Raw genomic sequence first — 16381 nt, 5'->3', positions numbered from 1 at the left:
TGCTGCCTCAATTTTCTCAGAAATTTGGCACTATAAATACGGCTTTGATGAATAACAATTTAGAATTTAATTAATACATCATTATTTTTTCTCATTAAAGTTATGAAAATATGGTGTTTTTTTTACCAATAAATTCTTGTTGGTACAATTTTTTATGTAATTGCCTTGATATGCTCAGATTAATAATAAATATATAACAAATGATATATAACACTATAACAAATACTGCCATGATGGATAATTTTATTAATATATCATTGTTTTTTTCTCATTAAAGTTGTGAATTTTTTTTTTTTGCATTTTTACCAATAAATAGATTCTGTAACTTCTTATTGGTTCAAAAATGTAATTTATAATAAATAATCTTTTATTGGTACAAACATTTATAATTTTTTTTTTATTGTGACATTATAAATATAAAAATATATTTTTGATTTTAGTGTGAAATAAGCATAACAGGCTTTGTGAGATTGACCCAATTAACCCTTTAAATTAAATGCTTTTTACTGAGAATTAGGTGTAATCATCTTTAGTTAATCTCAGTTTATTTTTTTGCTCTTAGTATTTAAAAAAAACTGTTCCAACCAGTATTCACAGAAATGGTGTGACCGGCTCCACATAAAGGGCCCTGGAGAGCGCAAGAGGTTCTTCCACACCTGCCCTTCCCTGTGACCATGTCCACATTCCAGTGGACTCTGGGATGGGAAGGACATCAGATAATGATCAGGACCATGTGAACGAGTCCACACAGAGCATTTGAATCCAATGAAGGAACAATTATGTGCTCAAAGCATGGAGGTATTTAGGAAGAGAGAAAGAAAGCGGAGACAGATCTAATCAGCACATCTGCTCTCGTTCTCTTTGGCTTTAAAATCAGTTTTTGTTCGCCGCCGTTATCGCAAAGGGAATGTTTCCCCTTGAGTTTTTCAGTTTGGATATTCATAAAATGCAGTCCAGTTTTGAATCAGAAGTCATACCATGGTCCAAACATCTACAAGTGCAAATACTTATGCATTTACTTCTTTGTAATTTCATCACAAATTATATTATCAACGTAACAATCATTGGAGTTACACTCAATGTCTCTGAACTTAAATAACACATAAGTTTGCGTAACATCTGATGATCATGTTCTCCAGGATGATTTGAGATGTCCCAAAGAGAATAATGAGCTTAGTTGAAGCAAGAACATCTGACTGTCTGTACAAAGAAGTCACATGATCAATTTCCTAGAAATAGTGCAGAATACTCCATATTTCTTATTTATTTTACATCATACACTCTTGAAAACAAAGGTTCTTTATCTATGGTTCCAGGAAGAACCTTTAACATCCATGGAAATGTTCCATTCCACAAAAGGTTCATACAGTGGGAAAAGGTTCTTTAGATTATTAAAGTGTTCTTCAAATTAAGAAAAATGGTTCTTTTAAGAAATGTTCGCTGAAAGGATCTTTGAGGAACCAAAAATGGTTCTTCTATGGCATCATGGTGCCCTTTTGGAAGCTTCATTTGTAAAAAAAAATCTTTCTTTTAAATGTTCCAAAATTTAGATTTTGAATACGTGAATTTTAGTGGTCAGACTTTTGGACCCTTCTATATCAATGATTTGATGTGTAATTCCAAGCCTTAAAAAACATCATGCCAAATATTTGAGAAGCTCAAGACATGGTGACCTGGCCAGCTACATTTTCAAACTATGAGCTTCTTTGTTCTTTCCATGAAAGTGTGCACCAGTGGTCTTTTTAAGACCTTGACAAACAAAATTCTTTCTCTCCATCCTTTGTTTCACACTCTGGGCTCTCCCTTTCTTCACTCCCTCTTTATTTCATTCCAGATCATGAAAGAATGTCAGGGGTTGTTTTTTTCATGTCGGCAGCAATGCAGTAACTTAAGTAAAGGGACACTAACTACAGTGTAATTACACGCCACTGTGGCCTTGTGGGTAACGACTGCTACGGTGGACAACATGCTGCGATGTTTTCTCTAACTCACTTAACACTCGTAGCTTCTGCCTTTTTGTTTGAGGGTTCTCCTGGGCTCCATGGTGAAGGGAGGCTATATGGGCAACACTGACCATCTGTGACCTGACCAAAGGTCATCCAGTTCTCTGTTCCCTCTGTTTGTCAAGCTCATTCGGGGACTGTAAAGAGTAATGATAGATTGTTTGATGGAGTTTTAGGAAAATATACATACATAGAGCAGGTGATTCCAAGCACTTATTATTCTACCATTGCAGACAACCTTCACGTGGAGAGCTTGCTTATTTATTTAGTAAAAGGGTCTCATTTCTGAGATAAGAAAAGTGTGGATGAGTGCGCGCTGGAGCAGCTCTTTACCAAAGAATTCAGCCACACATGACCACTAATCACAAATTGGATGTAGGGTGTGAACGACGGTGGGTGAGAATGTATGACACACATTGTAGACTCTGTATGTTAATTAAACAAATAGTTTCTCAGTGGATATTTTGAGTTGACAGCTGTAATTAACCGTAATTAATTTTCACTTCATGAAATATGGTTTATGACGACTTTTGGTATTACCACGTAAACATGGATTTATGAGGACACTTCCTGATGTGTTTTGTTTTTTGTTTTGTTTTTTTAAATGCAGAAAAGTTTTCTGTGATGCACTGATAAAAATGATTTTGTGGCCAAGTAAATACTACAGAAAAAAACAATGTAATTTACATGAAAAAGTTAGTTCAAGCAAGAATAAAAAAAACGAAGTAAATTCTATTTTAGTACTCAATTCAAGCGTGTAGAAATGCAAGCGTAAATATCAACGTTATAAAATTAAGTAAAATTACTAAATTTTTCTGGTACTGGTGTTCCCATAATGCACTGGACCTTGAATAATTAATGAGGTTGATTTTTCACTGATTTTCCAGCTTTTTTGTATTTACACTGTTTTATCATTGCTTTTGATGTTAGGATTAGTAACTTGACATTTTGTTCATTTTATACTCAAAATGACACATTCAAACACAAAAACGATCCATCAAATGTTACTGTCATTGTGTAATGTCTACCAAGTATTGAGGTTTCTGCATTCACATGGTATAATTTCTGATATGTATGGTGTCTCACACAATGTCTATTGTATTTAGATATTTCGATATGAGATAATATTTAGATATTTCTAAATAAAGCATATACTTTAACAGTGTGGTTTAATTCAGTGTTATATATTGTTTGAGTGAAATATATCACAAAGGAAACTTCAACTAAATAGATATTACTCAACCTTTTACTAGCCAAGTTAAAATTACTTATTTTCTTTGTAACTTTTACTTAACTTAGTTAAGTAGAGTTTACTTAATTCCATATGTGAAATTATCTTTAAAAATATGTGTGTAATTTACTTAAAAAATATTTGTGCAAAAACTTGCCAAAGAAAAATGTAGTAAATTTTACTTCGTTTTTTTTTTTTTTTCTTCGGTGTGGGCAGGTTTAGGAGTAGGGGGATACACTGTGTATATATATATATATATATATATATATATATATATATATATATATATATATATATGTATTTATGTATATGTATATATATATATATATATATATATATATATATATATGTATATATATATATATATATATATATATATATATATATATATATATATATGTATATATATATATCTATATATATATATAAAATCAATCAACTTGTACTTAAATGTTTAAGTTATTTAAACTTAAATTACATTAGACTGACCTAAAAAACGAATTGAATCTTTAGGAAAAAAAATGAGTTAAAGCAATGTAAAAAAAATAAAAAAATAAAAAAAACAGTGTAGAATATACAGTTTGTACAGTATAAAACTGAGAGTCCCAGTAAACCACATATGCGTGTGTATGTGTGTGTGTAGTAGTAGTAGCCTACTGAATTATGGGAGGGCAGGTGGGTTTGGGGTTCGTAGTGAGTGTTAACGACAACGTATTAATACATTAAACAGAAAACATCAAATCATATACATTTGTGTTAATAACATTCTATCGATAATCTCTGATTAATTTCAAACTGCTGCTTTTTTAAAAGACAGATGTATGTTTTATCCCTTGTGTCAACAAACTGCACGCGCCGGGGGCTCCAATGCGCACGCGCACACCAGCGAACGGCTCAGTTCCAGCTGTTGCGCATTCCACAGCACAGCGGAGTCGCCGCTGGCCAAGAGCGACAGGACAGCGCCTTTCAGTCACCAAAGAGCCTCAAGACTTGTTTAATTCCTTTGGAAATTAATTATTTTGGTCTGATAGTTTCACTTGTTTTCATTTTTTATCATTAACTGGCGGCAGAGGGTTGGTGTTTTCAAAGAAGAGGAAATATTGAATAGGCTTTAAGTGTCTTTGGAGTTGCCATTCAAGATGACAGACATCGTTTCGGCAATGGTGAGACTTTTTATCATTTACACAAATAAACCTTGAAGTAAAAGTCTGTTTACTTAAAATAAGCACACTATCTCTGTCTATAATGAACAGGGTTTATTATTATTATTATTTACTTAAGGACACTTACAATATTGGAAGATTAAACTTAAGTCTATATTATCTCATACATGTGTGATGGATTGTTATTACAGTGACGTCTAATGAAATGAGGCTATGAGGGTAATGACAAAAACTATACAAAATATAAATAATATTAAAGTAAAAAATATATAATATTGCTGAATCAACCTAAATACAATAATTTATACCAACAAAATTATTTTTGTGTTAAATCAAGTAAAAACAGCTCTTTAAGTTACCATTTACAGTGTATTTTTATCATGAATGTAAAAAAAAAAGGCTCTCTGCTGTCCTGGCAGATGTGTTCACCTCTATCACTTTCATTTTCACCATAAACCTTTAAAAAAAAACTTTGTCTGAAAAATTGCTTGGTGTGATGGTAATGACAGCAGTATTGTGACTCAGTCTTCTCTATACTAAGTATACATCAAATGAATTAAGAAATATTATTTTCTTTTTTAATTGTCCCTAACTGAATCAATCAGTACCTGTTTGGTGATGCCTAATGGTTAAAGAAACTACTAAATATGACTGATAATGTTTATTTTGGCTGCAGTCTCTATTTAACTTATTCTACTTGACTCTTGGCACAATTTGGCTTGTGTTTTGTCTGTTGAATTCATCATGGGCACTGAATCATGACTTTGAACTGAGAGATTGGCATCATATAAACATCAAACACCAGAGACAATGATAACCCTCTCTAAACCAACCTGAAAGAAAACAGGTAAAGAACCAAAAAGAGGTGGGATTTCATTGTCTGACAAAAAAAAAAAGAATCAATCAAATTGAACTGAACAAACAGCTGAAGGTTTATAGTTGTTTTTGTGCATTGTTTTGTTTGTTGACTTAAATGACCCATGCACTGTGCAAAAACAATAGCTTTAGAACCCTCAAACCAGATGTTACGGTTGTAAAAACACTGTCTATGACACTCAGCACACAATTGTTATGAGTTACATGCATAAGAGCAGCAATTATTTCGTGAGTCACTGCGACATGATGAAAAGATTTAAACATGCAGACAGACGAGAGGGATGCAGATGCTATTTAGTGAACCAGATGCTATGGTTGTGAAAACATTGGACCTGTCACTCAACACTTTTGCAATTGGCTCAGGTGTGTTAACCTGTGATCCAGCTGACTTACAGAGCTCTCACTGGCGGACAGGTGTGAAATCATTGTTGAGTGTGGTTACAAAGACAGTAATTGCATGTGTTGAGTGATGATTCTGTCAATCAGTTGTGACAAGAGAAAAACATCTGCATGAGGTCTGCTTGCATTCAAAAACACCATCTTGGTTCCAAAACAAGTTTTTCGCAAAATGCCAATTAAACTTAAACTAGTATTTCTACTGTGAAGAGAGTTTTAATAATCAAAAGAACCTTTTGTACAGTGAAAATGTCTCATGGATGCAATGGATTCTTTATGAAACCATAGATGCCTGTAAAGAACCTTTATTTTTAATTTATTTTTAACCCTAAAATGACATTTTAAACAAAAAAATCCATTTAAAAGTTTCACTTTTGACTTCGTCTGAATGGTACAAAACTTGGTGGCTTTTCTGGCAATTACTTTATGAACAGAAAAATTTGGACATGATTAGAAAAGGCTAAATGGACAATGAAGTAGTCTTTGATAATGCCTAAATATATATCCAAATGCAAAACCTATTAAAAGTAAGTTAAAATGTCTGAAAATACTCTTAAATGCAATTAGGAATACACAGCTCTGTAAATATATTTAAGGCTAAGGTATTTAAATACCTTTGCTCCAATTTGAACCTAATCACTGCATTAATTGATTTTTTTTTTTTTATTTGAACTATTTGTATTTAATTAAATAAATGGTGCATCATTTAGTAATCTAGTATCAAGAAATCGCCTCAAAATACAAAATATTAAGGAATAAATATTATTGAAACAAAATGTAGAACATTAATTTTACTATATTTTTAGTATGAAGAAGTAGCCTACTGAATTATGGTCAGAGGGCAGGGGGATTTAGTGAATGTTAATGTAATGTAAATGTCATAAACAGAAAACCAACAACAATCGTACAATGTAAAGAGTTCAATTTGTAAACTGACCTATTAAAGAGGCTTTACGTGTAAAACGCTCTATATGATGGTAATGGCTTCTTCAAAGAAATCTTTGCTTGAGAGGAATACTGTTAAAATAATATTACATAAGGTTTTGCAGCCTAATGTGGATTTCCTTACGGTTCTTATCCCTGCAGACAGATGCAGCTGTAACAACATTCCACACGCTTTCATTTGTTAACTTTGGAATTTGGGACTAATGACTTAAAAGCTCTTAATATGTTTTTTCAGACAATTTTAAAAATCTTGCATTCTAATGGTGCAGGCGAATTATTATTCAGTTCCTCAAGTCGTTTATTAAAAAGCAAAATATCCGCGAGTCACATTTGCCCTGTTCCGCAACAAACTGTTCCAAATTGCTTCCATAATTACAGTCTTTATAGATAACTATTGTTATTTTTAAACATAACAGCATTAATATTACCCTCCTTATGCAACATAATGATTTTCAGTGGCCTGATACACAAGTCAGTGAAAGACTATAGAAGGGGAGGAAACTCAGAACAGAGAGTGGTTTGTCTACCTAAAAGATCTCACATCATTGAGTGTGTCCAGGGGAAGCAAGGGGGCTGCTTCAACCCTTGGTTAATGAGCTGCATGCCATGAAGGGAATCCCATATTAAGCTGAGGTCCAGGCACAATGAGATCATTGTCACATGTGACAGACTGGACTAAATAAGCAACGCAGCTTTGTCACCTTTGAGAGATCAGATGGGCTTTCTATGCTGATATTGTTAAAGATGCGAGTGTGTAACTTTAATCAAAAGATAATGACCCCTGATAAAAGGTAAGCATGTCATGGCTTCTCTTTAATATGACACTATAAATTCAGAGCCAGCACAAAGCCTGCATTCACAATCTTATTTGACTTTTTTTTTTTTTACTGCCAAAGATTAAGACATTTTATTTCCAAGATAATAACTGGACCCCGACGACATGTGATAATGTAACATGCATATGTTTGAAGCTTTTATCATAGCAATAAGACCCAAGAAGCCGTGGTTTACAGTGAATTTAGAACAGCTAAGGGGAGTTGTTAGACACGACACGGAGAGGAGTGCCTAAAAATCCCTAAGCTGTTCTAAATTCACTGTAAAGCCCGGTTTCACAGGGCTTATTGCTTTTAAAAAAGGGTTAGTCAATAAAAATACTTATTTTAATGAGGTCACAGCCAGGTTTGGAGAGTCATTTACAATGGCGAACGCAGCCCAACCAATCAGAATCAAGGATCTGTTTTATAATGTGCTATAATGCCTAAAATTTGTAATTTTGAATAGCGGTGCCATGGAAGAACCATTTTGGTTTCCTCTAAGAGCATTTCAGTAAATAACTCTTAAATGAAGCATTTTCTCATAGGGTGAAGAACAATTTAGCAATCTAAGAACCTTGCAATGAAAATGATCCATCAATGTCAACAAAGAACTTTTAAGAGTGGCGGTATACAGTAAATAGTTAGTATTCCATTCTGAACATAGCCCCTATATGTAGGGCAAAAAGATGAACCCGGCCATCACAACCAATATCAGCCTACCTCAAACGCATTTGGAAATGACCTGGAAAGCAACCATGTCTCTGCCAGAGTTCTTGTTAGATCTGATGAGGGAAAGGAATGAAAACAGGAGGAGGTTGACGGACCGTTTCCCTTTTTAAATCTCCCACCCGTACGCCGAAATGCTAAACTTGTGTGTGGCTGTCACCACCCGTCCTGCAGCTCTGGGCGAGACTATATGAAATGTGTGATCCTTCTTTGATCGTCCCATGTGCGTTACAGCTGAGCTGATAGTTTGTCAGGAATGTCCTCCCACATCATGCCTTGCGTAAAGCAAAAGGACTCAAAAAGCCCTTTGTGTAAGATTTTGGCCTTGTCTGCTCCTTCTGTTTCTTCATCACAGATCTGACGTCTCAATGTTCTCGTAACACTTCTGTCTTTCTCTCCACAGTCTTATCTTTCATCCTGTCTCAGTGGCTCATAAAACAAATGTTGTTTTCAAATTAACACTCTCCCCATTTTCCTTCCCCCATTTGATTTCTTTCCTGCATGTTATTAACCCACCGCAGTCTTTATGAAAGACCTGGCTTCTTTGTTTGCTGTGGATGTCTGAACATGCCTGAACATTGCAGCTTTTACCTGCATCAAGAGGTCTTGACAATTAAAGCCACAGTCAGGGTCACCTAACAAAGATCCGCCTGTGTGTAAACAGCAAACCTGCTCTTATCGCCCCACAGTTGCCCACATCTATAATCCTAAGAGCTGATTGGACGTAGAGGTGCTAGAGAGGAATGTAGCTGGTATTTTCATCCTGGGGTGACATACCCAAGTAGTTCTCAAAAGCAAAACATCTGGGACATTCCTGCAGGAGCATGCCTGTCTACCTGTCTGGAAAGAGGGCAAAGAAAGTTGAGGAAGGGGATTATGGTTCGTGTGCAGTTGGTGTTAAGCTATAAAGTGGGTCATGTTATTGTCAAGTGCCCCCTTTGGGATGTGGCCAAACGTGAACTTAGGGTCTAAAAGTTCTTTAAGGACTTAAGTAACATAAAGTTGACCTTTTTCAGAGAGAATTAAGCTTAGTTTGAATGCAGTGAACGCAGTAATGTTTAATTTCTGTTTACTTTAAAGGCACACTGTGTAGAAATTGTGTTTTTGTCAAACAGCGACCCCTAGAGTCGCTGTGGAATACTTGCACTGTAGTAAATAATCGCAAGAATCAACGTCAACAGCGTCGTCTGATATCCCTCAGGACTACGTGATAAATACACCTGACAACACCTGAGTTCAGCTGGCAAACTAGTTCGTGAGGCAAGCTAGGCAATAAAACATAACGCAAAAAACACATAAGAGAAACGAGTGTTTGTTAGCAAGTCTGTTAACAGCTCTGATAATCGAAAGCTAGCTAGACATATGTGGAAATTATTGGACTGGTCTAATTATCAGCAATGGATGAATGAACAGCATGTAAAAAAAATGACATACTACAAGAAAGCGCAACAACATACAACAGAATGCAAACAAGTTTAAAAATAAGAGATTTATTTACTGGCCACTTCATGCGTTTTCTCAGATCGGATAGCTATCTGATTTATCAAAACGATTCCATTTACACCTGCTCACATAAATGTGTTTTTGCGAAACGGATTTAAATCCGTTCTTCAATTCCCGCACAATATGCAGATTTAATGGAGTGCACGTCACCGAAAGCAACAGATATGAACTGCATTTTATTGATCATCAGCTAAAATTTCAAAATCAAAGACCGCAATAAGAGAGAGCAGCAACAGCCCTGGTAAGATCATTTAATTTCTTTACTTTTAATGATGATGATTGTGTGTTAAGCGCCTGCGACTTACTTTCACTTTGATTTGCGATAGTTTGCACGTTGTCTTGATGAATATGCTCAGTTGCTCATCTGCGGTGATGCGTGTTCCAGTAGCGTCGTCATATCTGGCTATAACATATAGCCTATAACACGCTCTCACACGTTTTTTTATTTATTTATTTTTAGCATTTTTGGGAGGAGTACAATTTACATATGTGGTTTCAACAACCAGATGCATTTACACTTGTCCAGTTTCGTCTGGAATGCGGCACAGACCTCCTCCTGAAGTGGTTTGAGCGATCGGATTCAAATCCGTCTCGAATGCGTTTCAGAGGGCATTTACACCTGGTCTTTTCACGATCGGATGGCTATCCGATCTGAGAAAACACATGAAGTGGCCAGGTGTAAACAGCCCCCATGACAAAAACATACGCACGAAAGCCGAAAACAAACGCTGGTTGGCCTCTCACGTCCAAATTTGAGGAAGTGGTGGGGGAAGTGACGTATGCCGTAAAGCAGTCGAATTTTGTAGTTCTTTTTGTGCTCGGGTTACTACCCGAACCCCGAAGTTACTTAGTGCCAGTAAAAGCGATACAGACCCCGTCAGGCTCTGGCAAATGTGTCATTCAACCTATTGTAAGTCGATGTACCATCACAAGGGTCTTGGAAATATATTATGAAGGTTGAAAAGCTACATAGTGTTCCTTTAAATCAAGAGAGTTTATAGTATAAATAACCTTATCTACATACACTACCATTATGTGAAAGAAATTAATACAGCAAGGAATCATTAAAAACTTCTACAGTATTTCAAATGAACTGTTGAACTTTCTATTCATCACAGAATCCTGAAAAAAATATCATGGTTTCCACAAAAACATTAATAAGCACGTGTGTTTTCAACACTGATAATAATAAGAAATGTTTCTTGAGCACCGAATCAGCATATTAGAATGATTTCTGAAGGATCATGTGACACTGAAGATTATATAACACTAGAAAGTTACAATATTTTGAAATATACTGAGACAGAAAACTTCTTTTAAATTGTAATATTTCACAATATTACCATTTTTACTGTATTTTTGATCAAATAAATGCAGGTAGTTAAGCATAAGAGACTTCTTTCAAAAACAATATAAAAATCTTACCGACCACTAACTTTGAACAGTATAGTGTACCTATACGCAGGCCTAAAAAGTTTTACAAATTTCTCATTCCTTGCATGTTTGTTAAATATTTTATTGAGGCAAATGTAAATGTCTGTTTTATAAAATAAAAAAAAACTTTATAAGTGCGCTAATTTAAAAAAAATGAAATTTTATGACCACTTTAAAAAAAACTAAAATCTTACAGATTCTGCAAGGGGTGTGTAAACTTACTAGCAAAACTGTAGCCTACTGCTAATATAATAAAATGAAATAGTATAGAAGCCTGGTTGTAGGTGCAATCTGATTGGACCCTGGTGTGTGGATTGGAAATTAGGGTGTTTGAACAGCAGTGACCTCATTCAGGAAGTCAGTTTTGTATCTGAGGAAACGGGAACAGCGTGAGGCGGTAATGGTCAAATATTCCTCTCAGGCTGAGTAGGAATAGCACATTAAAGAATGGTATAAGAATAATGGCTGTTTTCAGGTCTGGAGAAACCAAAAAATATATATGTGGACACTTAAGAAACTCTTAAATGTATTGCAAAATATATCAAAATATATTTTTATTTAAAAAATAAGCACAAACAATATTTTGAAGTTTCTAGGGTTTAAATTTTGAAACATGAAGGAAACTAATTTCATACAGTACATCCTAAAAATCATAAAGTAACCAATTTGCAAAAATGGCTCAGAAAACTGAGGTTAATTCTGCAGTCTAGCATGGCATCTGCAACCACTTGGTTTGATATTGACACTGAAATTATTACATTAAGTGTCCATATACATTTTGGGGCATCTGTATACATGTTTATGTGTCTGTTTGGGTGAGTTGGGTTAGCTGCAGTGTACTGTATGTGGTCCCTCCTCTCTATGGTAACTGCAACTGTCAGCACCAAGGCAAGGGCAATTTCTCACTACATATCCAGTGGCATGGTATGCCAAACACTCCCAATGACTCATGGGAAATAGTAGACATGGAAAATTCCTGCCTTTTCCTCCCACTCTCTTTTTTGCCCTTTTGGAATTTTTTCACACACATTCCAACCTATGTTACGTGTGGCGTCTGGATTAGAGAGTGTAAGTATGTTCACTCTGATGTTTATGGCCCTCAGGGACTGTTTGTGAGTGTCTATGTGGTATCTATCTTGTTACTGGACTGCCATTAAACATAATAGCTTTTTCCTTACCTGGATACACTCAATGGTGTTTAAACTAGAACTGAAAGATAACCAGCAATTGTTTGCTAATGTAAACTTCACGATCTAAACCACCATGTTGCAGTATTATATAATTCTCTAAACATCATAGACAAGTAAAATTATAATTTCCTCACCATCGTGCTTTTCCAAACCTGTATAATATTCTTCCTTCCAAGGAACACAAACAATTTTTTAAAGAATGTTCATGTTGCTCTTCTCCATATAAAGTTAAGCTAAACTGATGAGCTAAAGCTTTTGAGCTAAACTGATGTCCCTTATTCACAGAAAAAATCTTTGCCTTCTACCAGACCTTTAAAATCATATTCGCGTTTCTTTAGCATCAAATAGAAAACCGTTATTTTAAATGATTATAATATTTTTACAATATTCTTTTTTACTGTATTTTTGATCAATTAGCATAAGAGACTTTTGAATGGTAGTGTATAGAAGGACTATAAACCCTTTATGCATTTTTTGTAGCTTGACAGTGTCTGCATTTACTTTTATTGTATGGAAAAAGCTAAACTTGTATTTGTGTTCCACTTAAAAACAAATAAAATCTCTGAGGTGGGATTTAAAGGGATAGTTCACCCAAAAACGAAAATTTTGTCATAATTCACTCACCAACATGTTGTACCAAACCTGTATGAATTTCTTTCTTCTGTTTAACGCAAAATATGTTTTAAAGAATGTTGGTAACCAGACAGTTGAAGGCACCCATTGACTTCCATATTATTTTTTTCCTACTATGGAAGTCAATGGCTACCGTCAACTGTTTGATTACCATCTGTAACAGTTCGTTGTTGTGGGAAGAAGGAGGCGGGAACCGGCGAACATTTAAAGACTTTTTTAAAATGTAAAGACTTTATAAGTCTGTAAAGCCTTTAACGATTACATTTAAAGTATGTGCATGTTTAAAACATATCATCCCTTTGTTCTCCTTGTGTGGTACAGGATACACAGTCAAACTGCCCAGCGAGTGTCCTCGAACCGGAGTCAGATCAGAGCCTTGGTTCTTCTAAGGTTAGTGGACCAATTGTTCAGCTTTTCTTTGAGGTCAGAACTGTTAATGCTCTAATGTTCTGTTTTAGAGTCCACCACTGGACCTGATTGACACAGGAAAAGGACTGAAGGTACAAACAGCGACCCCTCACCTAGTCAGCCTGGGAAGCGGAAGGCTAAGTGTGGCCATTACTCTGCTACCTCTAAAGGAGGGTATGTGTTTTTTTTCTCTCTGTTTGATTTTAACTATCTCTCGATCTCCCTCTCTCACACACACAACCCCAAATAACCATGAACAATGGCCTGCAAAGAATAGATCTGTAAATAAGACCCTCTGTCTATATATGCCTTCATGAAACAGTGGATGCGGCTTTTATTGTTAGTGCACTTATCATATAGGAAGAGGGTGGAATGATGGGGATTTTCTGATGCAAATATTCCCAAAGCGGGAACCCAATACATCTTATTTAATCTTTACCTTAAAGAAACGTAAGGAGGCAGGAAGACAGGTCCACCCATCTCTGATTACACACAGGTGTCAAGCTTGTCTTAATGACACAACATCTGCAAACATAAAGCTCCCGCTCATTCCACACCCCTCTTATCATTGTCACCATGGTAAACTCTGGAATGCAATCTCAGAATGGCTCAGGAAATGAAGTGTGCAACCTATCAGAATAGAGACAGGAGAAGGAGTCAAGCTGACTTCCTCCTATGGCACTGAGTAATAAAATCACAAGTATTACAGGACTGACTATGGTGCTGGACACACACAACGACTGATTTTAACTTGCTATTTTAAGGCAGTCTAATTATGTTTAGATTTTAAAAAGAGCAAATATTTGAACATATCCGTTAGTAATAGACTGTGAGGTGTTGAAATAAAACTGTATGGGGGCGATTTGCGTCACTGGCTGAGTGTGTGAGCCAGCAGAGGTCAGAGAAGAGTGGAAATGTAAAACAAAAACACACACACCATTCATTGGAAAAGTACATCTCCATGCCAGCAACATGACTCCAGACAAAATTGGTGCAAATGCGACAAAAAACAATTTACGTTAGTATTTGAAATAACTAAACTGGCGACAGTGCAGAAGATTTTGTATGCATCAGTATGCATTGTAGTCAGATATCATTTTGTGAGGTGGCATTAGTTACTTACAATTTTAGAGCTGGAACAAGAGTATCCTGTATATGAGAGGAAAAAAATAATATTTCAATCCTTTTGCGTTAGCTTGCGAAACTTTAGCATTTCCTAACAAAACTTTTGTGTTCTCTTGCAAAACTTTTGGAAAGTTTCTCGGGGGAATGCAAAAGATTTGTGAGTGAAAAATTCTTCCCATGTATTTTCCATCATAATGTCCCCTTAGGGACTCCCGTAATATGCAATATGTGACCCTGGACTACAAAACCAGTCCCATGATTTATACATCATCTGAAAGCTGAATAAATAAGCTTTCCATTGATGTATTGTTAGGATAGGACAATATTTGGCCGAGATACAACTATTTGAAATCTGAGGGTGCAAAAAAAAAAACGAAACATTGAGAAAATCACCTTTAAAGTTGTCCATTTATGTTTGCGATTGTGCTGCATTCACTCACAAAAATAAATGTTTAATATATTTACGGTAGGAAATTTATAAAATATCTTCATGGAACATGATCTTTACTTAATATCCTAATGATTTTTGGCATAAAAGAAAAATCTATAATTTTGACCCATACAATGTATTGTTGGCTATTGCCACAAATATCCCCGTGGCGTGCTACTTTTTATGGTTTTGTGATCCAGGGTCACATATGGATTGAGATTAGGTCTGAATCTGTTTATTGACTGTTTTTTCATTTGACAATGTAATTAAAAATACATATTTACAGCAGTTTTATTGTAATTTTATTGTATTCAAAAAAAAAAAAAAAAAAAAAATCTAATATTTTACAAAAATATTATTGGTTACTGTTTAATATATTGAGGTGACAGAGACAAAATTTTATGAGTAAGGGGCCGTTTACAACTAAACACTGAAAACTTTTTGCATTTTGGCCATTCATTTACACAACAATAGTGTTTTGGGGGCCCGAAAACACAAACCTTTGATTCAAATGGCAAGTGTTTGAAAACGATACCATTATTGTTGCCATGTAAATTTATGAAAACGGTGACGTCATGGGTATTGTGTTCATTTGCACCATAGTGGTTTTTTTACAAAGTGACATCGCCACCTACTGGCCTGGGATGCATAATACAGAGTTTTTAGTTGTTTTTGCTGATCCGTGTGAACGGGTATCATTTTGACAACGTTGTCGCCTGTCCGTGAAAAACGCGAAGGAAAAACTTTTCGTTGTTGTGTAAATGTATCCCAACACACCCTAAATAACTCGAATTTTTATTTCTAGTAACCGTCTTACAGATGAACTGATTTAAACATAGATAACCACATTGCATAACTACAAATGTATTTATTTACAGTCTTTATTTCTTACACTCCAGATTTAATTTTAATCAGTAGCACTAAATGCTTCATACTTCATATTTAGTTGATTTTTATTACAGGAGTGACACGCATAGGCCGTGACGATGCCCCTGTACCTCAGGACATCACTATTGAGGGTCCCGGCATTGAAGCAGAACACTGCAGGATTGAGAACAGAGGAGGGTTCGTCACTCTTGACCCATGCGGACACCTGTGTTCGCTCGATGGAGTCCCTGTTACCAGACCCACACAACTCACGCAAGGTAACCTCAACAGAATTATGACTGCAGCACTTCAGCGCATTTGAAAAAGTGCAAAAATGCATTCACAACAAAGAACCATCATGCATTGCATGCATGTTTTTGTTTGTTTGGGGAAGGGGGAAAAGGGGAAGAGGTTTATGACCTGGGAATGAAGTGTGTTATAGTAGTAATGCATGATGTGTCTATCCAGCAGGGTTTTGGTTTTGGACGTCAATCAGAGTTTAAATGGTGTGGTTTTGGATCTTTTCTTAATGCGACACTGTGACTCAGAGCTTCCAGAAGCGTTAAAGTAAGCTCCCGAGCTCAGCTTTTCAACCCAAGGTTGTATTTTCTCATAATTCCTGCATTCTTTAGCCTC

The 16381-nt window shown here is 35.5% G+C and overlaps 1 protein-coding gene across 2 annotated transcripts in view; it reads left to right on the top strand.

Moving 5' to 3' along the window:
• The first annotated feature begins 4115 nt into the window (after positions 1-4115).
• The window catches only part of phldb2b (pleckstrin homology-like domain, family B, member 2b), a 49079-nt gene continuing 36813 nt past the window's right edge, over positions 4116-16381 (top strand). For both annotated transcript variants that reach the window (XM_084103277.1, XM_084103276.1), the window contains exons 1-4: positions 4116-4397; positions 13237-13305; positions 13374-13497; positions 15841-16023. In XM_084103277.1, the coding sequence (XP_083959403.1) occupies positions 4374-4397; positions 13237-13305; positions 13374-13497; positions 15841-16023 (400 nt within the window). In that variant the 5' untranslated portion in view covers positions 4116-4373. The remainder of the gene's footprint in view (positions 4398-13236; positions 13306-13373; positions 13498-15840; positions 16024-16381) is intronic.

This window comes from Abramis brama (assembly GCF_963993115.1).
Source record: "Abramis brama genome assembly, chromosome: 24".
Classification (NCBI taxonomy): Eukaryota; Metazoa; Chordata; class Actinopteri; order Cypriniformes; family Leuciscidae; genus Abramis; species Abramis brama.
This window is presented reverse-complemented; position numbering and strand designations above follow the sequence as displayed.